This window comes from Erpetoichthys calabaricus, chromosome 9, assembly GCF_900747795.2.
Source record: "Erpetoichthys calabaricus chromosome 9, fErpCal1.3, whole genome shotgun sequence".
NCBI lineage: Eukaryota > Metazoa > Chordata > Cladistia > Polypteriformes > Polypteridae > Erpetoichthys > Erpetoichthys calabaricus.
Genome location: NC_041402.2, coordinates 134,901,433 through 134,927,157, shown reverse-complemented (window position 1 = coordinate 134,927,157; position 25,725 = coordinate 134,901,433). Strand labels below are relative to the sequence as shown.

Genomic DNA, 25,725 nt, shown 5'->3' with positions numbered 1-25,725 from the left:
GAATCCATAAAAAGTTTTAGAAATGAAAATCTGGATAGAACATGCCAACTGAACATAGTGATCAGCCGAGGTATTCAAACTTGTGACGCTAAATTCATCAAGAAGCAGTACTAATCACTGAGACACTATGTTATGCCATAAAATATTTTGTTGATTTAACCTCCAAAAACTGGACAGGTTAATTCAGGTGGTATAGAAATAAATGAAAAAGCATCAGAAATGCCACACTTTTTTTCTTATGACCTATATATAATGATATATTTCACATTGTTTCCCTGTGCACATGTACACACCCTGGAAAACTGGAAAAAGCAGGCTCAGAAGATGAAAGGAGATGAATGGTTGAATAGATACTTAAGGAAAGGGTTTCCATTTTCTCTAAATTAAACCCTATTAGTACATCAAATCAAGGCTGCTTGTGACTTTCAAGCTGTAATAACGTGGCTTCATGTCTCAACATGAGGTGGCATTTCAAGGCTGATTACATGAGGTCCCAGCTCAGAAGCATACAAAGAGTGAAGGGAGGAGTCTTGAGAATAAGTTTCAAATTCAGTATAGTATTCAACAGTATTCAGTATAGTATTTATCCTTAAATATAAGGCTGTATATCATAGGATGAAGAAGAGTTTACAGTTAGCCCATCAAAAGCAGTGCTCAACTTAATTTAAACTTAATAATAATAAGATATCATAAAATGAACAGGAGAGCAGAAAGCGTAAAACAAAACATTTACCATTTATACAGTCTCTCTCTTCCTACTATAAAAATTTTTGGAACAGAATGAAGTATTTCTTTTTCCCAATTATAAATATATCCATTCCCTTTCTTAATCAGAGTACTGTTGCAGAATTGCATTAAAGGATGATTTTTGCATTACTCACTTGCTATCAATATTTATGGGAGTGAAGTCCAACTTGTGTTTAGTTCGGAAGAGAGTATTCCTGATGTGAAGTTCCACAATGGCGGGTTGCTGAACTGGCACTATGATGGCAAAGAGAGCTAATTCAGACGACACATCATGAATATCAGTCATTATGTCTGTTTGTCCTTGAAGAAATTTCAGCTTTCCCCGGATGAGCACTGACTAAAAAATATAAGAAAGGTAAATACTATTGGTAGCAGCTGTCAGTGTGTTCAGACAAAATTCATCACTATGACAAATGCAGAACTATTAAAAAAAGGTTCTAAGACAAAAAAAAATTTTTGAACTGGAATAATGGAAAATGTATAACATCAAAGCATAATGTTTCCTTCAAGCCCAGTGGGAAATGATGTTCTGTTCCAGTTGTTACAGAAATGTAAAAGAGCTAGAAGACAAATTACATGCCCCATCCACACTACTAAGTTTTCAATTAAAAATGAATACATTTGTCTACTTTTTCACCTGGAAAAAATGAAGATTTTTTTAAGATACCTTCATAAATACAGTTTCAGTGTTGCATTGTGGATGAGCGAAAACACTACTCTAATCATGCTCTGATTGGTTTGTGCTTATTTCATGGCCCTTCCCTGACTGGAATCTGCTCATTACAATGTCTCATTCATGGACCAGTCACCCTTCACGGAAGAAAGATTTTTTTCCAGCACAGTGGGCACTGAACAGTTGCTTTAAATGGCGCTGTTGTGCTGCTCACCTGTATGCATCTAAATTTCGTTTTGTAAAGTCTGAATATTACATAATGCTTAAAAGGCAAATTATTTAACAGTTGTTTCAGTTTTGCAATAAATCCCATGGCCAGAGCCCCATGAAAATTAGAGTGAAAGTAAGTTAACTGACAGCATTTTATCAATGTGTATTGCTTATATGTAATCTGTTCAGTAAGGAGAATTGCATTCTGCTACAAAATTAATAACAAGCACTTATTGAATTGGGTGGGTGTAGAAAGCAGCTGAGGTCACAATGTTACAGAACAGAGAGAGACACAAAAGCACAATGCAGTAAAGCAAAGATACACCAACACATGCATTATTTATTCATTGATTCTTTTGAGTTAGACTTACAAATGTTGTTTGGGACAAGATGCACTCTGATTGCTGTGGACTACTTACACTCATTCCACTCACGAATGAACATAGAGCTAAACACGTTTTTTAAGTGTTTCATTAACCATTGTCTGTTCTGAAGACTAATAGTTTCCCTATAATCAGCGCATTACTGTGATACAAGGGGGGGCAATTTGTTCTGGCTCCTTAAAGAATTTCTTTCTTTTTTTATGCTGTGAACACATATCAGAGGAATGCCTGTACAGGTAGTTTGTCACCAATGCACACAGGCCCAGTGTTGGAGAAGGTGTATGTCATATGTATGTTGTGGGCAACTCAATATGGACAGGAGTCCTATTTTAAACAATGCAAAGCCTCCAGTGTTGATGGAGATTGTTTTTCTTTAAAAACTCAATTTTTAAATGAAAACATGGTAGTGTGGATGTAGCCCTAGATTCCTAGGGTCATTATTGACACATGAACAGATGATAGTGAAATTCTTATGTGCATATGTAAATCAACATGTCGCCACTCTGCAGCAGCATGATTAGTGAGTATAACTAACTGACATTACATAAATCCTTTAAATTGAAACATCTACCTTCATTTCCTTCTTGTACCTTAAATTCTGTCTTCCGCATGTGTATCATGTTACACCAGTCCACACACCAGATAAATGAAAAGAATTATGATTAACAGTGTCAAATTCATGGGTTTGTCAAAATATGTAAGAAACATACTTAAGAAAGGAAGACAAAATGAGAGTAAAATCTTCTGAAATATACAGTACTATACTAGGGGGCTCCGCCCCCTGTTTGTTTCACTCGCCCACCCTCGCGTTTGGTTAACTGGATATACAATTTTAAGAGATTGTTATTTTTATGGGAATTGTTACATATGCATTATTTTCACTTTTACTTTAAAACTTTAGTTAAAACAATATTTGTAATTAACTTTTCTTCAAGATCGCATCAAATTTTGATTCCATGTTTGGACTTACATTGTGACAACGCAACGTATAACTGCCTGTGAGTGGATATCGTTTTTTTCTCTCTAATAAATAAAATGACTTTTTTGAATGTTTGTTCATGCGCTTTCTTCTTCGCGTAGTCATTGACATGTCATCTGGAATGTATAAAATTATTGTCCTAATAAAATTTATAAGAGCTGAGAGTGCAGGAAGTGTGTCTGCCAAAAGCATTCACACGACTGAGGTTAGATGACCTTGGTCTTGTTTGAAAATAGTTGTAAGTAGGGCGTGACTTGAAAGAATCTCATGTTAAAAGTCTCCGTCTCACAGGACTTCATACTGCGCCAACGTTTTTGGAATCTTTTAATTCTCGCTGGCAGCACAAATTATACGATCTACAAGTCTCTAACTTAAAGTTTAAATCCAAACAATATATTCGATCTCTTTTCGCTGTTCCGTTATTTCATTGAGTAATAATTTCCATTTGTTTGCGCTAATACAATCTTTCCTATCAGTTTTTTGAGACTTTCAAATTTTCATACTTCCATTATCTCTAACCTGCTCTGCATGTGTACCGTGCCAACATTTTTGAATTCTTTACGACGTTCTACTTTGTCATCTACTCTTTGTCCTTTATTTCCAGCCCCGAGCTGGACTCGTCTCGTGGGACGTATAAATGTCTCCCTGAGAAAATCACGTCTTGTCTCCTTCCAAGATTTTTTTTTATAATAGGGAAGTATATACCCAGATATTTTACATTGATATGCATATCCAGACACATATTTATTAATAAAGATGGAAAGTGGCAAATAGGATAATATTTTAAAGGATAGAGATAAAGTAACAAAGACTTACAAACTGTTTATAGTTTTGCCCTTTAATCCAGTGTAGAGTTATGGTGATCCAGAGCTAATTCCCAGATTTTAAAATCAATGGAACTAAACCCTGCTTATCTCTATGGTCATCTTTGTAAGTAAACCTGAACACCATTAGATAAAGTTAGTTGAATAGGATATTGTATAGGATATTGTATATATAGAAAACAAACAAGAACATTTTCATAGAGCCAATATAAATCATAATCAAATATCAACCAAGACATCCATGACCACAAAAGGTCTAAAGTGTGGCAGGGCATGAGAGCATGACCAATCTTAAGGTACAGTGGATTCAGAAAGTATTCAGACCCCTTCACTGTTCACTGAGTACTTAATTCAAGCACCTTTATCAGTGATTCAAGTGACAAGATTCACACTCCTGAATTTGGGGATTTTCTGCCATTCTTCTCTACAGATCCTCCCTAATTCTGCCAAGTTGGATGGAGAACATCAGTGGATAGCTATTTTCAGGTCTCTCCAGAGATATTCTATTGGGTTCAAGTCCTGGCTCTGGCTGGTCCAATCAAGGATACTGAAAGAGTTCACCCTAAACCACTCCTGTGTTGTTTTTGCATTGACCTGTTGGAAAGTGAAGCTCTGGCCCATTTTGAGGTGCGGAGCACTCCAGAGCAGGTTTTCATTATGGATATCATTGTAGTTTACTCTGTTCAGCTTTCACTCAACCCTGTCTAGTCTCCCAGTCCCTGCCACCACCATGTTTCACCATTGGACACAATATTACACAGATAAACAACAGTGCCTGATTTCCTCCAGACTTGACACTAATCTTGGTTTCATCAGACCAAAGAATCTAGTTTCTCACATTCTGAGGGTCCCTTAGGTGCCTTTTCGCAAACTCCAAGCAGGCTTCCATGTGTCTTTTACTGAGGAGAGGTTTCTCTCTGGCCACTTTGTCATAAGGCCTGGATCAGTGGAGTGTTGTAATGAGGGCTGTCCATCTGGAAGTTTCTTCCATCTCCACATGAATTCTGTAGAGCTCAGCCAGATTGACCATCAAGTTTTGGTCACCTCTCTTACTATGGCCCTCCTCCCACAATTGCTCACTTTGTTAAGGTTGCCAGCTTTAGAAAGAGAGTTCCAAATAATTCCATTGAAGAATTATAAAGGCAAATATGCTTTTGGGAACCTTCAATGCTGCAGGAATTCCTTTGCAGCCTTTTCCCATATCTGCATCTTGGTACAATCCTGTTTCTAATCTCTGCAGGTAATTCCTTTGACCTAATGGCATGTTTTTTGCTGTTGCCAGTTGTGGGATGTTATATAGACAGGCATGTGTATTTCCAAATCATGTCCAATCAATTGAATGGACTACTGCTGGACTCCAAGCAAGGTGTAGAAACATCTCAATGGTGATCAATAGAATGGGATGCAAAGCAAGATTTTAAGTGTCATAGAAAAGGATCTGAATACTTGTGTTAGTGTGATATTTCAGTTTTTACTTTCTCGTATCCATAGCATAGAGAAAGTATAGGAATCGTGAAAAAATGTTGATGAATCGTAACGTTTTAGACTTTCCTCAGTCAGAAAATACCATTTTTGAAATTATGTCTGTCTGTGTGAATTCATGATAACTCAAAAATGCTTTGACCTAGGTCAATGAGATTTTGTGCACCTGCTTTATCTCAAAAATAAGGAATCCTATCAACTTTTGGGCTAATCCCGGCAACCAGCAGTGGTACTTCAATTTAAAACTTTTGTGAATTTTCAAGTAAACTATGGTTATAATTACAGATAGATGAATCAAATTTTATATAGATATTTATAATGATAAAAAGCAAATATGAAATTTGAGAAAAATTACTCCACGGAAAGTAGTATTTTATTTAAACAACCATCTGAATTTATTGTATCATGGAAATATAAATGTGTACACAATATTAAAAACTGTATTAAATATAACACATAATATTTCAATTTCCATCCATTATCCAATCCACTATATCCTAACTACAGGGTCACGGGGGTATGTTGGAGCCAATCCCAGCCAGCACAGGGTGCAAGGCAGGAAACAAATCCTGGGCAGGGCACACACCCACACATCAAGCACGCACTAGGGACAATTTAGGATCGCCAATGCACCTAACCTGCATGTCTTTGGACTGTGGGAGGAAACCTGAGCACCTGGAGGAAACCCACACAGACACGGCGAGAACATGCAAACTCCACGCAGGGAAGACCTAGGAAGCGAACCCAGGTCTCCTAACTACGAGGCAGCAGCGATACCGCTGCACCACCGCGCCACCCTATTCTTTCAATAACTATTATTAATTTTATTTTAATTTATACATCAGCAGTTTAAGAATAACATGTAAAGATTGAATATGCCATGTAAATACAAAGATGTAATGGGAACAATAAGCTGCTATGTCCCCATTGTGTTCCTGGTAATACATTTAATTTTATAATTTTTTTTTTTATTTCCACCAACATTATCATAATTAAATGTAGCTAAATGCAGTTTTACCAATAGCAATTTATTGCAACAAATATTATATAATACTAACAATTTTTCTATGTTTTTAGGTGACTATAACTCTTTCTACTTTGCACGTAATCCTGGTAATGTATATCATGTAATAATGAGAAAAATTCAATTTTTTTTTATAAATTTGTAAAAAAATTTAAAATCCTGTTTTTGCTTTGCCATTCTGGGGTATTTAGGGTTTCTTGATGAGGAAAAAAAGAACTAATTAAATGATTTTAGCATAAAAAAAACAATGAAGGGGTCTTAATGCTTTCTGAATTTTCTAAATGTTAACACTGTGTAGTTGATCTCTCAGTTACTCTCTTAAACAGCATGTTCATTTACAAAGGGAATCACGCCAGGAGATCAATGAAGCAAGCAAGTAAGATAGCATCAAACAGCAAAAGACTGCTGGAAAAGAGTAACACACTGTAGTTGGCTGAATACCAGTCCATCTTCGGGCACAATCAAAAGCCACCACACATGCACACACGACAGGAAAATAGATAGACACTAATTAGTCTAAAATCTTGCTTTAGAATAGTAAAAATTGAAGAAGAGAAATTTTGAGGACGAGAAGTTACAGATGAACTCAAGAAGAATAAGTAAGCTCTATAAGGTAAAATAATTTTTTTCTCAATGTGAAAAAGCAACATTCTGTAATGATAATTACCGAAAAACCTGAATTATAGTCCAGCAAGCACCTCATTCGGCAGGAGAATGTTCTGTTCACAAAGAGGTCATCATGTGAAAGTTGACTTTGTGCACTTTCTCTCTTTTCATGACAGCCAGGCTCTTCTTCACCTAGTGCAAAAAAAATAGAGTTATACATAAAACATTCTTAAAACCTAATAGTTTGCTCCAAGCATGTATTCTTAAGTCAAAACCTGAAATATTCTGTTTGCACAAATATAAACAGTACACAACCTAACATTTGATTGAGCTGCCTTTTAACACAACAACATAAGTCAGTGGAGATATCAACCATCTTAGAACACTGGTTTTGGACTGAATTCCTTCATGTTTTTCAGGTTCACCTTTTTAAATTGTGCCATACATGTTTAAGAGGGTTTAAGTCAGAATTTTTCCTAGACGTCTCAAGTATAATCAACGTTTTATTGATGAGCTTGCAACACTTTAGTTTAGGTGCTACAAAAATGCTTCTGTTCTTCATTTGATATCATGTATCAAGACCTAAACAAGCACTTCTTTGGATCTTCATAACACTTGCAAAGTATCAGTAAAGTGTTCATCTCTGCAATGTGACCTACTAAGAAAACTTTGGAGTGGTCTGACATGGCTTTAATAAGACGTGTTTCTCTTTACATTACATATTTAGTATAAGATCTGTGAATTTGCGATTTTTTTTATGTCGAACAATAAAAATGTCTAACTATCTACTTTCAAAGTACAAAGAAGCTGGATAAGCCAGTTGTTGCTATCCCCAAAGTTTCATTGATACGTAGAGCAGCATCTAGGCCAGTTTATAACTTGATTGCACCCTTTCTTTCTTTTGTTTGTAACTGGAGAATTTTCTAATAAAAACAAAACTGGACTGGGGGGGGGGGGGTGAATGCTGTGTCTGAGCTGTTTCATTGTTGAGCATGACACCCCCTGCCTCATGCAGAATACGATCATTTAGTTGAACTTGATAATTTGATAAGCTAAGGCCATTAGTGTGCAATCTTGTGCGTCGCAGCAATTGATGGAGGGATGCTGAGGGATGAGGGATGGCACAATAAGACAAGGAGAAAAACTAAAGTGAACAGAGAAGAGCAGAAGCAAACACTGAGAATGTGGAGGACAAAGTGCGAGTTCCAAGGACAGAGCTAGGGTCTTGAAGCACTGACGTTGTAACTAGTGGGCAAGGATCTGGAGCTGCTGATTTACTTTAAAGAAGCAGAGATGGTTTGAGAGCACGGCTGGAGCAGAAGCAGTTCAAGATGGAATGTTTGGAGGCAATGCAGTAATGGAGCTGGGTGCAAAGTTGCTAGTGTTTTTGCCCAATATCACAGAAAGCCCAGAAGACAGAGGCACGGTGACAACACAGGGTCCAAGCCTTTTACTGGGGGCTTGTCCAGGAAGGAAAGCTCTTTTTAATGCAATGACTTTAAATTTTTTTAACTGCTTGATGTTGATTCTCATAAATGTTATTTTTATCTGTTTTTTTGTGATTTTAACCTACATGAAATAAACTTTATTTACTGCCAATTTTTAAAAAGATTTTACTTATTTATTTGCACCATAATAAATGTCACTGATTAGACACTGGCAATTGACACTCTCTCTTGACTTGTCTCTGGTTCATCTTGGTCAAGAATAACCGATTCTCTGAAAGAGAAGAATGCCATGAGCTGCTGGCATTCTCATGCATCAAGGGCTACAGAGTGATAATAAGAGGAGGCTTGCAAATGCATGTTCTCTCTCTCTCTCTCTCTCTCTCCCTCTCTCTCTCTCTCTCTTTTTGCCATTTTCCATCTTGAGAATTCCAACACTCTTTTGGTGGCCATCTGACCCTATACAACTGACAGAAAAGAAAATCGAGTGTAACTACAAGTTTATGTATCACCTGAAACTACACTAGCACTATCTAGCACTATCAGGTTGTATGGTTTGCAAAGTCACAATCCACTTGCCTTTTGTTTATGGAACTAGTTGTAATATTTGTAAAAAAAATTACTATCTGTAATACATGAATAATTGCAAAATTTCAGCTGCTGTCTGTTTTGGAACTAGTTGTAATATTTGTAAATTAAAATTACTATCTGTAATACATGAATAATTGCAAAATTTCAGCTGCTGTCTGTTTTGGTACTTTGTCTAATGCCTGTGTTTACAGAGGTAAAAGGAAGGGGGAAATGCTGAATTATAATGGCAGTCAATCCTGACAATGTGGTAAGAGTAAGGGGTTCGGGACATTCTGTTAAGATTTACATAACGAAAAGGGGATAAATAAAAGGGGAATAGGGTCAAACTAGGACCCCACCATGACAAAGCAGCAGGTGTGCCTTCAGCATTTAGTTTTTATTTATTTATTTACAAACTACTCCACAGAGTAGTGAAAAAAAAATTACGGATGTACATAATAACAATCCTTACAACTACAAAAAAGGCACACCTGAGCATGCCCTTCCTTTTCCTACATTTCTTTATGTTGGCATTTTACATCTTTAGGTTGTGAGATATAAAAAGGGAACCATCCACCGAGCCATCCATTATCTGAGCCCATTAAATCAATTTCATGGTATTGGGGAGCCCACCCCTAGAGAACCAGATGCAAGACAGGAACACATCGTCTACCTTGTGCCAGTTTTTCATTGGGCTCACACACGCACTGGGCCAGTTCAACCCAACCATTTTTTTTATAGAACATAGGGAAACACCTATGCAGCTATCAGTAGAATGTGCCCCCTCAATGCTGGTAATGCCTGGTCCAATACTCCGGAGCTGGGGGGTAGCAGCTCAAATAACAGTGCCAACCTAAAAGGATTTAGTTTTAGAAAAAGAAAACAATCCAATGATACAGCAAACTGGAGTGTGGCATTTGCATAGGTTGGCAAACGTATTACAAACTAGTATTATCTTGTTACACAAATATTTTGGAACCATTGTTATACATATTAATTGTAATGGCACAAAAACAATACCTGAATTGTCAGGTGGACTGAAATCCCACTGCAGCTGTTGACAAAATTTTTCTCTGTCTTCTGTGTGAATCAGATCACATACATTCTGGTTAATCACATCGCTCTGAGAAAATGGAAAGGTGAATAATAGATATTTTAGTAATCTGAGCATGTTATACTGATGTAAGAAAACTGCATTCCATTGCAGAAGATGAATGTAAGACATCCACTTTCTGTTAATAGTTTGACAGATTTGTCCCTTTAGTAGCTCTAAATCAGGGACTCTAAATATATGGAGGTCAAGCACATTAAATGAGATGTGCTAAGACCACTAACCAGTGGCAGTTTTTCCTCAGAAATCACAAACTAAGATAAATATACAGACAAACATTAAAGAGACAGCAGAACATGGATCTGTGGAAAACATTAGTGCAGCATGGGTATATAAATCATGTTTAACTAGAAATGTTTAATGAAATCATACAGAATATCTAAAATACATATTAGGTACACTTCAGTCTAAATTTGTTTTTATAAATAAATCACTACTGTGCTAACAAATTACATAGATAAAATTAAGATTTATAGTAGCAGATTAAGTGAAACAGATTTCTGCAACGAACAAACTAAATGTACTGCTGGAAGAAATAAAAATAACTTTCAATGGGCATTACAGCAAAAGAAATTACAAATGTGTAACATCAGTAGACATCAGATTCTGTATATTTGTTTACTTAAAAAGATCATTTCAAGTATATTTTTTTAATTGTGTTTTTGGTTTTTAGACATCTAATCCCTTCTACAACACCAAGGTTGTTTCTTTAAGTTTACTCCTAAATTTACTATCTTCAATATTTTTTTTATTGAAACTCTGCTTCGGTATAAAATGTTGGTTCAGACACAAAAATAATATTAAACTTAACATTAACAAAAATATATATACAGTGATGTGAAAAACTATTTGCCCCCTTCCTGATTTCTTATTCTTTTGCATGTTTGTCACACAAAATGTTTCTGATCATCAAACACATTTAACCATTAGTCAAATATAACACAAGTAAACACAAAATGCAGTTTTTAAATGATGGTTTTTATTATTTAGGGAGAAAAAAAATCCAAACCTACATGGCCCTGTGTGAAAAAGTAATTGCCCCCTTGTTAAAAAATAACCTAACTGTGGTGTATCACACCTGAGTTCAATTTCCGTAGCCACCCCCAGGCCTGATTACTGCCACACCTGTTTCAATCAAGAAATCACTTAAATAGGAGCTGCCTGACACAGAGAAGTAGACCAAAAGCACCTCAAAAGCTAGACATCATGCCAAGATCCAAAGAAATTCAGCAACAAATGAGAACAGAAGTAATTGAGATCTATCAGTCTGGTAAAGGTTATAAAGCCATTTCTAAAGCTTTGGGACTCCAGCGAACCACAGTGAGAGCCATTATCCACAAATGGCAAAAACATGGAACAGTGGTGAACCTTCCCAGGAGTGGCCGGCCGACCAAAATTACCCCAAGAGCGCAGAGACGACTCATCTGAGAGGTCACAAAAGAGCCCAGGACAATGTCTAAAGAACTGCAGGCCTCACTTGCCTCAATTAAGGTCAGTGTTCACGACTCCACCATAAGAAAGAGACTGGGCAAAAACGGCCTGCATGGCAGATTTCCAAGACGCAAACCACTGTTAAGCAAAAAGAACATTAGGGCTCGTCTCAATTTTGCTAAGAAACATCTCAATGATTGCCAAGACTTTTGGGAAAATACCTTGTGGACTGATGAGACAAAAGTTGAACTTTTTGGAAGGCAAATGTCCCGTTACATCTGGCGTAAAAGGAACACAGCATTTCAGAAAAAGAACATCATACCAACAGTAAAATATGGTGGTGGTAGTGTGATGGTCTGGGGTTGTTTTGCTGCTTCAGGACCTGGAAGGCTTGCTGTGATAGATGGAACCATGAATTCTACTGTCTACCAAAAAATCCTGAAGGAGAATGTCCGGCCATCTGTTCGTCAACTCAAGCTGAAGCGATCTTGGGTGCTGCAACAGGACAATGACCCAAAACACACCAGCAAATCCACCTCTGAATGGCTGGGAAATGTGAACTCGCTACCAAATAAGATCAACGAACTGGCTGCGTTGGTGAAAAATGTCAAAATCTACAGAGAATGCAGTTTGTTGTGCTTTTGCGAAACGTGGCTAACTACCACCATCCCAGATGCTAATGTGGAGCTACCCGGGTTTAGCACAGTTAGAGCGGACAGAGACGTAAGCACCTGCGGGAAGCACAAAGGAGGAGGTCTAGCTCTCTATGTCAATACAAGGTGGTGTAACTCTGGGCATGTTAACGTCAAAGTCTCCACTTGCTGCAGGGACATCGAACTGTTGGCTGTAAGTTTGCGTCCCTATTACATGCCCAGAGAGTTTGGACACGTCATTGTTATTATTGTTTACATCCCTCCTTGGGCGGATGTGGAGATAGTGAGTGACATCATTCAATTCTGCTGTTGCTAAGTTACAAACGCAGCACCCTGAGGCACTTGTGCTAATCACTGGAGATTTTAACCATGTGCGCTGGACAAAACATTACCTGCCTTCTCCCTGTATTTGGACTGTAACACCCGGGTAAATAAGACTATTGACTTACTGTATGCAAATGTTAAAGATGCATACAATGCCACCCCGCTGCCTGCGCTTGGGAAAGCAGATCATAACCTGGTTCTGCTTCAGCCTCACTACAAACCAAGAGTGAGGGTTCTACCTACAACCACACGCTCATTCAGGAAGTGGTCCCCTGAGGCAGAGCAGGCTCTGACAGACTGCTTTGGAACTACAGACTGGGATATCCTGCAGAGATCACATAGTGAGAACATTGAGGAAGTTGTTGACTGCACTACTCACTACATCAACTTCTGTATGGACATTGTAGTTCCAGTAAGAACAGTATGCTGCTATGCTAGTTTGGGGGAGGAACGATCTCCTCAGTCTGTCAGTGGAGCAGGACAGTGACAGCAGTCTGTCACTGAAGCTGCTCCTCTGTCTGTAGATGATACTGTTTAGTGGATGCAGTGGAGTCTCCATAATTGATAGGAGCCTGCTGAGCGCCTGTCGCATCTGCCACAGATGTCAAACTGTCCAGCTCCATGTCTACAATGTGAATTTCCTCTTGGGATTAATAAAGTATCTATCTATCTATCTATCTATCTATCTATCTATCTATCTATCTATCTATCTATCTATCTATCTATCTATCTATCTATCTATCTATCTATCTATCTATCTATCTATCTATCTATCTATCTCTATCTATCTATCTATCTATCTATCTATCTATCTATCTATCTATCTATCTATCTATCTATCTATCTATCTATCTATCTATTCGCTCTGGTGCCATTTCTCTTTAATCCAAGTATCTGGTATTTTCATTTTTAAACTGGTCTCATCTTCTATTGTAAATGAAAATGAAAACACTGATTATTCTGTTACCTATATTTTTTAAGTATGTGAAGTATTACACTGAATATATTCTTTAAATTTAAGCTTTAAATAAAATAAAGTGCATAATTCTGGGAGTATTTTTAACACTTGATATTATGTTTACTTTTTCTAAAGTGCTAAACAATTTACCACATTAGGCTGTTTGATTAAAGGTCCTGTCATGCATGTACATCTGAGGTTTGCCTTCCAGGCTCATCTGAGGTAAGCACTACCACTTCTGGACATGAAGGGGCATGGTTGCTGATGCTAACATCTCCCTTTTCTCCCATAGCCCTGAGAAACCACCCACGGAGTGAAACTGACTCCGCCCCCTGCGGTACCTCAGCTATAAAAACGAGACGCTCCCGGAATGGAACATCTCACCCAGGAGAGAGCAGACTGATGACTGGCGCTCCAATCTGAAACTGAAACACCCGAGAAAAGACAGAAGGAGCTTCTTGTTTCATTTTTAGTTAACCTACTTTTTTCATTTTGGCTTATTGAATGCGCCATTGAGCAACTGATTTTGTTTAAAGAGTGTACATATATTAAAAGGGGTGACCCTGTTGGTGCCCCAACACTTCCTCCGTGACAGTCATAGTCCCTCAGTTGACAGTTTTTAAATGTGGAATGACCAATAAACCACAAGAAGTCACTTTTTAACAAATTATCAATAATCATGTGCAGTACATTTTGGAAAATATTTAGGGAAATTTTCACATCTAGCTCATTTGCCTTTTCTTAAATGTTTTTAATTTGCTCCGTTTACATTTACACTGCAGATTTTTAAGAAAATCTCTGAACAGAGAGCTTAAACAACTCGGCACATCCACATAAAAACAACAAGGGGTGAGCTTTCTTGAAGGCTTTTACTGGACGTACCTCATTGTAAACTGAAATATATACAAAAGAAACATACAGGCATTTACAGGTGTACAACCAAAAACAATAAAGAATGATTTACAAAGCAATGCAGTACATAGCAGACAGTGTACATTAAACAATAAAGCTTTAAAAGACACTTACAAGGCGAGTGATTTCCACAGCTGGATCAAGACAAATAGAAGCGTGTAGACAGAGGTTCAAATTGCTATGTACCACAACTAACCAGACCCAGGGGTTTATATACCCTAAAGATACGTTTTGGACGTGACCGAAACAAGAGATAAAGGGGTGCCTATGTGAGACACATGGGGTGTATTGTATTCCAATGTTTATTATGGGACCTGTGTGCTTTACGTGAGTTTCATAGACTTTTATAGCACCACTGTGAGTGTGGGACGTGACTGACTGGTGTGTTAATAAATCACAAGATGAAGGGGGGGCACAGATCAACGAATAACAGTCTCAACAAACAAGATGTGGGGCAGAACACATGCACTGCTTACTGTTAACTATCACAGAAAGACAGGAGTTGTCATAAAACCTTACACAATCTCCAAATGCCACTATCCTGAAACATGTTTTTATATACAGTATACACATTCACCAATCTACTCAGTTCTGCTTAATTCACTAAATTCTTGTATAGCACAATACACATAAATAACTGTCTATCTAATATCTGAGTCTGCTTTTCCATTACAAGGTAATATGCCTGGTAACTCTACCCTGGCAATAATAGATGCAAACCAGGAGAAAAGCCTGAAAGGGATGCTGTTGAGACTTAATGTATGCATAATATGGATGTACTTTCATGCTCCTGCCATGTGATATGCTCCTTGCTAAGTAAATATGGAGGTATCGATAACGTTTATCTTTTTCTGCTTCCAGTGCAACAAGAGAACATGTGTATGTACTGTCATTGCTCTTACTAAGATCAAGTTCATTTATTTGTCTGGTTATCTTGTCCCTTAATTTTGAAACAAAAACAAATGCCAGCCATCTGAAGGGCATTTTACAAGTAAATACACTACCACACTGTTGCCACTTGAGACTAATTAGGAGATATTATTTGATATTCAAATATACAGTGTATAGAAAGAGTAAAATTTTCACATTACTTTGTCATCATGATGAGAGGGAAGTAATGCCACTATCAATATAAAAGGACACTAAAGTAGGCATTTTTAACCTTATAACATGACTCATAAAAGAAGCCTGGAAGAGGTATTTATCCATCCATCCATTTTCCAACCCGCTGAATCTGAACACAGGGTCACGGGGGTCTGCTGGAGCCAATCCCAGCCAACACAGGGCACAAGGCAGGAACCAATCCTGGGCAGGGTGCCAACCCACCGCAGGACACACACAAACACACCCACACACCAAGCACACACTAGGGCCAATTTAGAATCGCCAATCCACCTAACCTGCATGTCTTTGGACTGTGGGAGGAAACCGGAGCGCCCGGAGGAAACCCACGCAGACACGGGGAGAACATGCAAACTCCACGCAGGGAGGACCCGGGAAGCGAACCCAGGTCCCCAGATCTCCCAACTGCGAGGCAGCAGCGCTACCCACTGCGCCACCGTGCCACCCCAGAGGTATTTATATTGTAGAAAATAGTCTGACTTGTTTTGAAGTGGGGAGCGCTACCATCATTGTGCTTTTAGATTAGAACAGCGATTTTGATGCTCTGATTATACCATTGTACTGTACAGACTTAGTGGGATTATCAGACACTGTCCTTGTGTTGGATCATTTCATAATTATTAAACTCTTTTCAGTATATACAGAAGTCTGATAACAGTACTACTGTTTTTATCCATAGTTAGGCCTTTTTCATTTGATGCTTGGTCCAATTATTTATGTGAACACTAAAAGTTATGTTATCCTTAATGCCTACAAATTCCTTAAAAAATAAAAGTTAGACAGCACTGCTTATTCCATACACTTATTCTTCAGTGTAAAATCAAATCTGTATAATGCAGTGAACAAAAAAGCCATTCCAACCTTATCAAAAGCTTTTATCTGCTTCAGAGATAGCAAGACCTAAGAAGCTCAGTTTCTTCTAAGATATTCAGTATATCGATTTGAAAATAACGGACTGTCTTTATTAAATTCAGCCTAATCTTGCAATAAATAGAAGGAAGCACTTCCTCTTCTAAGTTGGAAAGACTTTGATTTATGTGACGGTACTAGTAAGGCAGTACAAACTGTTGTCAACCGAGAGAACATACAAGTCCAGAAAAGAAATGTTGGGGTGCCGACCAGGTCAACCTCTTTAATAACGGAAGTGTTTGACAAAACAGACAGGCACACAATGGAGCAGAAACAGAAACAAAAACCTAAACAGGCTGAAATGCCTTTTGAGCAAGGGCAATGAAGCTCTACTGAGTTTTCAAGGGTTCAGGTCAGAGCTCCATGTGACGGTTAATAACACCAATAAGGTGCAAGGATGGAATTTGTAAAGAACTCATCCATCTTTTGATGAGGAAACAGGAAAGAGAAATAGAGTACATCAGGATTTAGAAATATTTTTCAAATACCTCACTGGTGACATTTGAACTAAGAGACGTAAATACAGATAAATACAACAATGGCAAGCAGGAGGTGTAATTAATTTCCTTGTCGGATGAATTCCTTGACAGTTATGACTTTTTAAAATGGAATGGCCAAGCTTCTTTTTGTCCCCATAGCCTTTTTATCAAGCTGACAATCTTGGTATGCAATGTCAGGTCTTGGTTGTTGAGATAACCTTTAAAAAGCTCTAAATAAAACAGAAAAAAAAGTTTCTTTTCAAAGATACTTTTCATATCTTACATATATCTGTGAATAAATGCTTTAGAACTCTAATTCATGTTGCTGACCTAATGCACTATTTTATTCAACACTTTTATTGTATTTGTATTTCTAATCTGTTTGCTCAATTTTAATTTTATTTGCTCTGTACTGTAAAGTGTTTTTGATGGTGCAGTGTGTGGTGCTGCCGATAATACAGTAGATGTACATTTTTTTCAATACACAAAATATATCCCAGAAAATAATATAACTTTTGATTCTTAGATAAAGTGGCTAATCTAGCACCACCCATCAATTCCAATGTGGATGCTGGTGCATTCTTTACCACAAGTATGCCATTTAACAATAATAAGAAAAATAAGAACAAGAAAGGTAGACATAAGGAGTAAAACAAAGCACAGCTATGGTAAAATAACATATCCTGTATGGCCCTAACTAAACAGAGGTGCCACCTAGTGCTTTTTTTCACCTGTTCCACAAAATGTCACCTCATGTGTTCTCCCCAAATTGTTCTCCTCAAATTGTCTACCCATCTGTTCTCCCTCATTCAATGTTTGGCTTCCCTCACAACAAGCAAGTTGTCATTAACCTCCATTCAACTCTGAATTTAGTTGAGTACTGACATGGGATGGAGACTATAAATCTCACCTTTCACATAGTCAGTTCTGAAGTCAGTGACAACCCAAGAAAGCGTCAGAGACAGGGCCGGATTTATATGAAAAGAGGCCCTAGGCTATTCCACTTATGAGGCCCTTTCACCTTCCATTTTTAAGTTTGTAAATTACATGAGAGATAATAAAATTTTGCTAACAATTTGAATGTAGGCCCCTCTTGATCTTGAGGCCCTAGGCTGAAGCCTAGTTAGCCTATAGGAAAATCCGGCCCTGGTCAGAGACAATAGGTCACAGAGCCTTAAGGCAGCCCTTGATGTTTGCTATACTCTTCTTGTCAATTAACACACTAGGCACTCTGGACTACAATATACAGTAAACAGAAGTTTTCTCTTGACAGTTGTTTACAACTAAAAATTCAACATCACATACCTTCCTGAAAGAACACAGGCCTGGTATCATTCCTGGTACACTGAGTACAAATTATAGGACTAATTCAAAAGCTGTTCCAGGGATTTCCCTTCCCCAAATTGAGCCACACTAACATAAACATTGTTCATTTGTGCCATTATGTCATTCAGATCAATTAACTGGACACTCTCTTTTTCTCTCTCCTGTCATGGAAAATGCTCTACCTCAAAAAATGTTTCAGTAGTGTTTAACATCCTAAGAAAATAAGCATTTCATGCATCCATTTATCTATTTCCCTTAGAGTACATTTACCATTATTAAGTTATGCACAGCCACAGACTATGTTGGATAATAACTCTGTTTCCTAAAGGACACTCATCAAATTTTGAGTCGTTAATCAACCAAATATCCAGATAAGCCTGTAAAAAAACGCACAGATGAAATAAGGAAATGCAAACTGTCCTGTTGGACAACAGGTTTAATAACCCACAATCATATAGCCCTGTATACCCAAAAAACTTTGCACACATTAATTCATTTCAGTGTATGGTAACCTAAGCATATCCCAGCAGCAGCAGGCGAAAGGCAAAATCCTCCAGATATGTTACCAGTCCATAGCAATGCTCTATTCAACCAATCGGGCCCAATTTAGAGTCACCAAGAATCCTGACATTGTGTGTCATTTGGGAAGTGCTAGGAGAAAACTCACACAGAAATGGGAAGTACGTGCAGACTCCACACAGACAATGAATAACACAGGATTCTAATCACAGATTTTGGTCTTTTGAAGTAGTAACACTAATAACTGCACCACAAAGAATTCTGTACATTTTAATTATTTTCCAGAGCTCAAATTTAACAGAAGAAGACTTACCTGGTGGTAACCTAAATAGTCTTGAATGTTATGAGACGTGTAGAAAATGATCCCATCTCCTCTCACGATCATCACAAATCCATTAACTGCCTGAATGGAGCCAGGAATGGTGAGGTATAAAATGGATTTTTCAAAGCAGCATGTAAACAGAAAATACAATTATCACAGTGTAACCAGGAAGTAGAATAACATTAGACTGAATACATTTTCTTACCCAAGTACCGAATGAAAATTCTCACATAATGGCTGCAGGGCTGAACTTGATTAGTTAAATTTGTACCCTGCAATGGACTGACACCCTGTCCAGGGTTTGTTCCTGCCTTGCACACTATGCTAGCTGGGATAGGCTCTAGCAGACCCCCACGACTTCAGTCAGGACTAGAAGAGTTTGAAAATGACTGACTGACTAGTTAAATTGTATGCTCAGAGATTTTTTCAACCAGATTGCACGCTTATGTCTTCTTTTAGGTTTCTTGGATAAAACATATTCTTTTCTTGTGAGTAGCATGTTGCAGCATCTAACTTTTTAAATATAGATTTACAAAGAACCAGGGGTCTCATGTATAAACGGTGCGTACGCACAGAAATGTTGCATAAGAACGTTTCCACGTTCAAATCGTGATGTATAAAACCTAGACTTGGCGTAAAGCCACGCTCTTTTCCACAGTACCTCACACCCTGTTGTACGCAAGTTCTCTGCTCGGTTTTGCAGACTGGCGGCACCCAGCATCAAAGCAGTGTGGTTACCCTTTCTTAGATCCACATCCACGATGGCGGCTTTATCAAATACACTGAAATTAACCGCATATCGTTCATAAATTTAATGCATCTGATTGTAATTAACCTGCAACAATATAATGGTCCACAGAATGATCAAACTATTCTAAATACCATAACTGCTTTAGCGTTGTTACTCTCACTGCACCTTCTTCTTCTTCTGTCAGCTGCTCCCGTTAGGGGTTGCCACAGCGGATCATCTTTTTCCATATTACTCTTACTGCACCACTCGGAGTATTTATATCACTGTATCTGAGTGTGAATCACAGATCTACAGCAATTGGAAAGAGAATTATCGGTATACAGCATCAAGCACTTGCTGCCTCAGCCATTCGCTATTTGAACTGCTCTCATCTGACCAACGCTTCACAGCCTTTCCTGTTCGGATCTCGCGATTCACAAACAGTTTCATCCCAAGAACTATACATGCACTCAATCAGTCCATCAAGTACTCCTTGTAGAACTGTTTGTACTTGCAAGTTACCGTGAGGTAATTGTACTTATGATACAGTTATAATATTGCACAATCTGAGCCACTTTATAAAGTGCGTATTTACATATGATGACAATATCATTTTTAAGATGAAATGCAGCAAAATATGTTGATTATATTATACAGATAAAACTTTAACTTTAACTACACGGTGCAGCAACGCTAGTGAGCTTGAACTTCGTTCACGGATTGTTCCTGCCTCGTGCTGTATTCATGCTGTGGCTGGTGCAACGCTGGAAGGATAGATGGATAGAATAATTAAACATTATGAAGATATTTTGATGTTCCTTAAAAGTTTTGAAGAATCAGCGTTCTAAGCTTACATATGGCTTAACGTCTATTACAGAGCTGATTGTGTGGCGATTGGGTATTTGGAGAAAGAAAAGTAAGGACAGGAATTGGGGGTTAGTACGTTTGAAAAAGACAGTACTTCTGTAATAAAGCATTTCATTGAAGGCCGCGAATAGCGCAGCAAGTATCTTGCTGTAAGACATGAACAATCACTGTGCCACCGTGTTCCCATGTTTAATAACATACTTTAACTTATATCATTATGAAAATGATATCACGTATACTTCTCAGTATTTTAATTATTCAGAGAGCTGTAATATTACGAACGTAATGGATTCTGTGTCCTGTCGGAGGAAGAGCATGTAGTGATTCAGACACATAGAGCACATATAAGATCAAATACACAACAAAGCATTTAACGTGCTACTTTAGTTACGATGGGATTTGAGAAACTAGTAAATTAAACGATTTTAAGATGAAGTTTATGATGTACTACTTTAATGACAAAATAAACTACGTGATTAAAGTGGAAACTTCGAGATTAAAGTTGACATTTCGTGCTTTTTTCACACTGTGTGCCTTTTTTTTCACTGTACCCTAATAAGCTTTCATATGAGACTCAGACGGTGGGCTACGAGTCGCCTTTTCACGCCGACTTTGATATGTGACGACTTTTTTATTTCGGGCACTGTGCGACTTTGTGAACTTGAGCTTTTGAGTTTCTCCGACACGCTATGTCACTCGATCAACTTCCTTTTGTTGCTTATATAACTGTTTAAATCAACAAATAGTATGTTTTTCTTTGCCTCCATTTGGTATTCGCTGAAATTCTTCTATTTTTCCTAGTACTTTTGCCATTGCCTTTTCCCAGAACGCTGGGCTTAAGGGCTATTTAAATTGATTTGCATATTCAAAGAGGCGTAATTCTGTGAGGAGTTGGGGCGGGACAGCAAGCGCATGCATGTGCGTTTATTTCGATGCTGAGCGGGATTTATGTAGCAGAAGAACGCGGAAGTTGGCGAACGCACAGTTTCCTGCATCTGTATTTTTCTGTGCGTAAGCACATTTCAGCTTTTGTGCTTACAACATGTTATAGTGCAAATTCTACACACGGCGTTATGCATGAGGCCCCAGGGCCTTTCTCCTGTGGCACTAGGCTTTAATAATAATTCATTACATTTATATAGCGCTTTTCTCAGTACTCAAAGCGCTATCCACACAGGGAGGAACCAGGAAGCGAACCCACAATCTTCCACAGTCTCCTTACTGCAAAGCAGCAGCACTACCACTGCACCAACTGCGCCAACCTCATCTGACACAAGGCAGCAACCAGCCCTGGATGAGTTAAATTCAAGTCACTAATTGGGCAAATCTATACAGATGTGGGAGGAAACTAGAAAACCCAAGCAGACACAAGTAGAATGTACAGACTTCACAAAGGCAGTGACTGGGCCATATGAACAATATCCTTAGATAAAGAAGGTCCTATGTTGTTGCCATACCACTTGAAAGCTAAAGCAGTAGAAGTAGAAGTAACATTTTGTATAATTTTATTATTGTGTGTCCAAAAAAGATAGGCAAGTAAAACTGTTTCAAAATTAAGAATTGAACTGAAATGAAATACATCCAAATGTTGTCTGAGCTTGCTAAACCCATATTTAAGACTACTGATGACCAGTCTGTCTTTGCGCACACTCACATGCCAACCCACAATTAATCTAAAACACATCTGTATCTATAAAGAATCCTTTATATATCCTTAAGCTAGTGTACAGCCTGTCTATACTGATTATGCTAGTGACTCTGATAAGATACACTTTTCAAGCAAAAGACTTAAGTTATTTCTTATTATATTTATTTATGTGATATTTTACTTATTTACTGTGAAAGCTGAGGTTCAAATAATGCAGAATAGCAGCCTATTTTTCAGCAGCGCACATTTGCAACTGTGGACCACTTTCCTAAAAGAGTGACTATGCCTACTTTGTAGGGGAAACATTCTAGGGGTTAAAATTATTTCCTATACTCTCCAATTATACAGCCATAATTTCACTTTATATCAAGTAAGTCTCATTCTTACCACTTCTTGTAGCTTTAGGATGATTTAAAAAAAGGAAAAGAAGGCAAGACTAGACAACTAAGAATATATCAGAAATTAGCTCTGATAACCAATTTGTGGATCAACAGATATAATAATTCAGTCCTCTAAGCTATATAAATATTCATTTAACTAAAAAACTTGTGCTAAAACAATGTTTCCTCTTTACATATATTTACAACTCACTAAGAGGCTCCTCTTTGGTGAGTGGGCGGGAGGGGGGAATTTGTGAGATGATGGTAGATATTGTAAATAAAAGAATAAACATTGCACAGTGTTGTTGATAGCTTAGGCGACTTGCCATAACACACTCGTGTAACCTGTGACCCACCAGCAGCAGCGCACAACGCAAAAGTTCCTCTAAAAAATCAGAAACAGAAGCAAATTATCTCAGAGTATAGAACAACGTCAATAGCTTAGCACAGTATATTATTACCACCTGCCTTAAAGAAACACTTAAATCTTAAATTATAAATCCTGTTTTGAACTGAATTACATTAGAGGTGTCCTGGATTGGGCCAACTGGCATTATGAAGTGTCTTGGGGTATTTTTCTGTTATTCACCATGGTATTATATCAGAGGCCACTGTATTATATTTCTCTATTGTATCTGAGTTTATCTCTCACTGCTTTCATATCATGTCTCATTTGCTGAGATTTTTATTTTGCAAGAGCAGGGTCATTCAGATGTAATCTTCTTGTTACTTTGGAGTCTTTTCCACTCTGCTGTGATGAAGTATTCATATAATATAGTTTACAGTCCAAGTTGTAGTCTTCTTCGGTTATCAATATGATTGAAAGCCAAATATATCTTCAAAATAGTTTGTTTACTTTGACTTGAAGTAGCTGAAGTAAAAACTCATACAGATAATCAAGCCCAGGACAGTAAATCCTGAAGGCAGCATTGCTAATCGCTGTCATGATCTTTGGCCATTTTTAAATAAATTTGGACTGTTTTGGAATTTCCACTAACATTTTCATACACCATTTGCTCCACTTGTAATATAATTTTGACTGTATTTCTGTTTAAATATTTTTTGGTGTAATGGGAGATTAAACCTTTGGGTTTTTCTAGTTTGTAAAATATGACCTGTAATATTTAATTTGTCTATTTGTTTAGGATAATTTAGATAAAATGTAGCCTTTATGTGCATTAACTGTGTGACCATGACTAAAATTATATAATAGAGTTCATAAGGGAAAAAACTAGCATTACTTGTGATTATGTGCTTTTACACAAGAGTTTGGAAAAAAGCAAACGCAGCAAGGCGATAACATCATGGTGTGGGGGATTCATCTGCAGAGGCTGACTCCATACATGAGACAGAAAAGATGGGCATACAAAGGTATAGAAGTAAAAGTTTAGGAAGACATTGTGGGCCAAGTTTTAGACCACTTTAGATAAAGGGTCCATTACAGCTGTTCTTTTGAATCATCAGCTACAGAAATGGACTGTACTAACACTAATATGTTTAAACAGAGTGTTGAACTCTGGAATGCAAACAGACATGCTAATACAGAGACTTCTGGGAGAAATATGTAAATACAAAACCAAGAGGTAAGAAGAAGTGTTATTATTATCTACTAGCCAACCCGCTACGCCACATAATTATGTATTGATGGGTGAACACTTCCTGAAAGACACAGTTGTCCAAATGGGGTGGGTTTGAGGATACGACTGTAATTGAATGAAAAGATGGAACTCTGGAGAGAGCAACATACAATTGTCCGTGACTGAAAACTGGGTTTGGCAGATACAGGCATATCGTTTTGAAAGTGTGTCCCTGTGCCTTATTAATTGTCATTGCAAAGGCCAATCTAACAGGAAATTGTCTGCGTGTAAACGTAAAAGGCAAATTTGAATCTGATGGGGTCAGGGATTCTCTCTCTCTCGCGCCTGTGTGTGTGTGTCTCTCTCTCTCTCTCGTGCGCGCGCCTGTGTGTGTGTGTCTCTCTCTCGCGCGCCTGTGTGTGTCTCTCGCTCACGCATCTGTGTGTATGCGTGTGTGTGTGTGTGTCTCCCTCTCGCGTGCCTGTGTGTGTGTGTCTCTCTTGCATGCACGCCTTTGTGCTGTAAGTGAATGAAAAGATGGAACTCTGAAGAGAGCAACATACAATTGTCCGTGACTGAAAACTGGTTTTGGCAGATACAGGCATATCTTTTTGAAAGTTTGTCCCTGCGCCTTATTTATTGTCATTGCAAAGGCTAATCTAACAGGAAATTGTCTGCGTGTAAAAGTTAAAGGCAAATTTGAATCTGATGGGGTCAGGGAAATCCAGGGAATATGGACAGTTTGTGAGGTAGGAGCTGCGATTGTTTTACACTCCAGTACATTGCGGTGAATGCTGAGAACAGTCAGTCTAGTGTCTTTACAGAGACTTCTTGCTGGCATGAGGTTTCTGAGAAGTATGACGACCGAACCAATTTTAAGTTTGACTTTATGCGGAGGCATGTCAGTGGGAGTAATGGTTGCCCGGCGGGTCATGGGAATAACGCCGCCGGATCACCAGTCGGCATCATTTATGGTCGGAACTACGACGGTATGTGATCTTATTCGAATCTCCAACTTTCGTTCTTGATTAATGAAAACATTCTTGGCAAATGCTTTCGCTCTCGTGCGAATTGTTGGCTCTGTAGTGTGTGTGCCATGGTCAGTTGCTTAGTGAATTGTTGGTGCTTGCCATGGACTTAGTGAATTATATATATAGATTAGAGTATGAATGTTAAAGTTCAGATAAACTAACAAATATGTATATGCTCGTATAGGACTTTTCAGAGATTTGTAACTTGAACCTCATAATTAAAATAAATAACCATATTGACAGAAGACCAAGGGTAAACTCTCAGTCATCCAGTTTTGACTGATATAAATTACTAAAAGTAACACAATCAAGCCATGGCATAAAAGAAAGAACTTTCATTGGCTTGACACAGATACCGTAAAGCTTTTGAGACAGGGCATGTGGCTTTTAAAATGGTGAACTGACACTCAACTTTTAATATGAGAAATGAGAATGTAGTGTTGGCATAAGAGAGGGACAGGGTGCAGGCTGCTCTGAAGTGTC

The 25,725-nt window shown here is 38.0% G+C and overlaps 1 protein-coding gene across 1 annotated transcript in view; it reads right to left on the bottom strand.

The window, feature by feature from the left end:
- The window catches only part of LOC114658130 (aryl hydrocarbon receptor-like), a 104,000-nt gene that overhangs the window by 33,362 nt on the left and 44,913 nt on the right, over positions 1-25,725 (bottom strand). Inside the window, exons 5-8 of the mRNA XM_028810188.2 lie at positions 19,001-19,090; positions 9,964-10,066; positions 6,990-7,120; positions 882-1,084 (exon numbers count right to left, since the gene is read on the bottom strand). Coding sequence (XP_028666021.1) covers positions 882-1,084; positions 6,990-7,120; positions 9,964-10,066; positions 19,001-19,090 — 527 coding nt within the window. The remainder of the gene's footprint in view (positions 1-881; positions 1,085-6,989; positions 7,121-9,963; positions 10,067-19,000; positions 19,091-25,725) is intronic.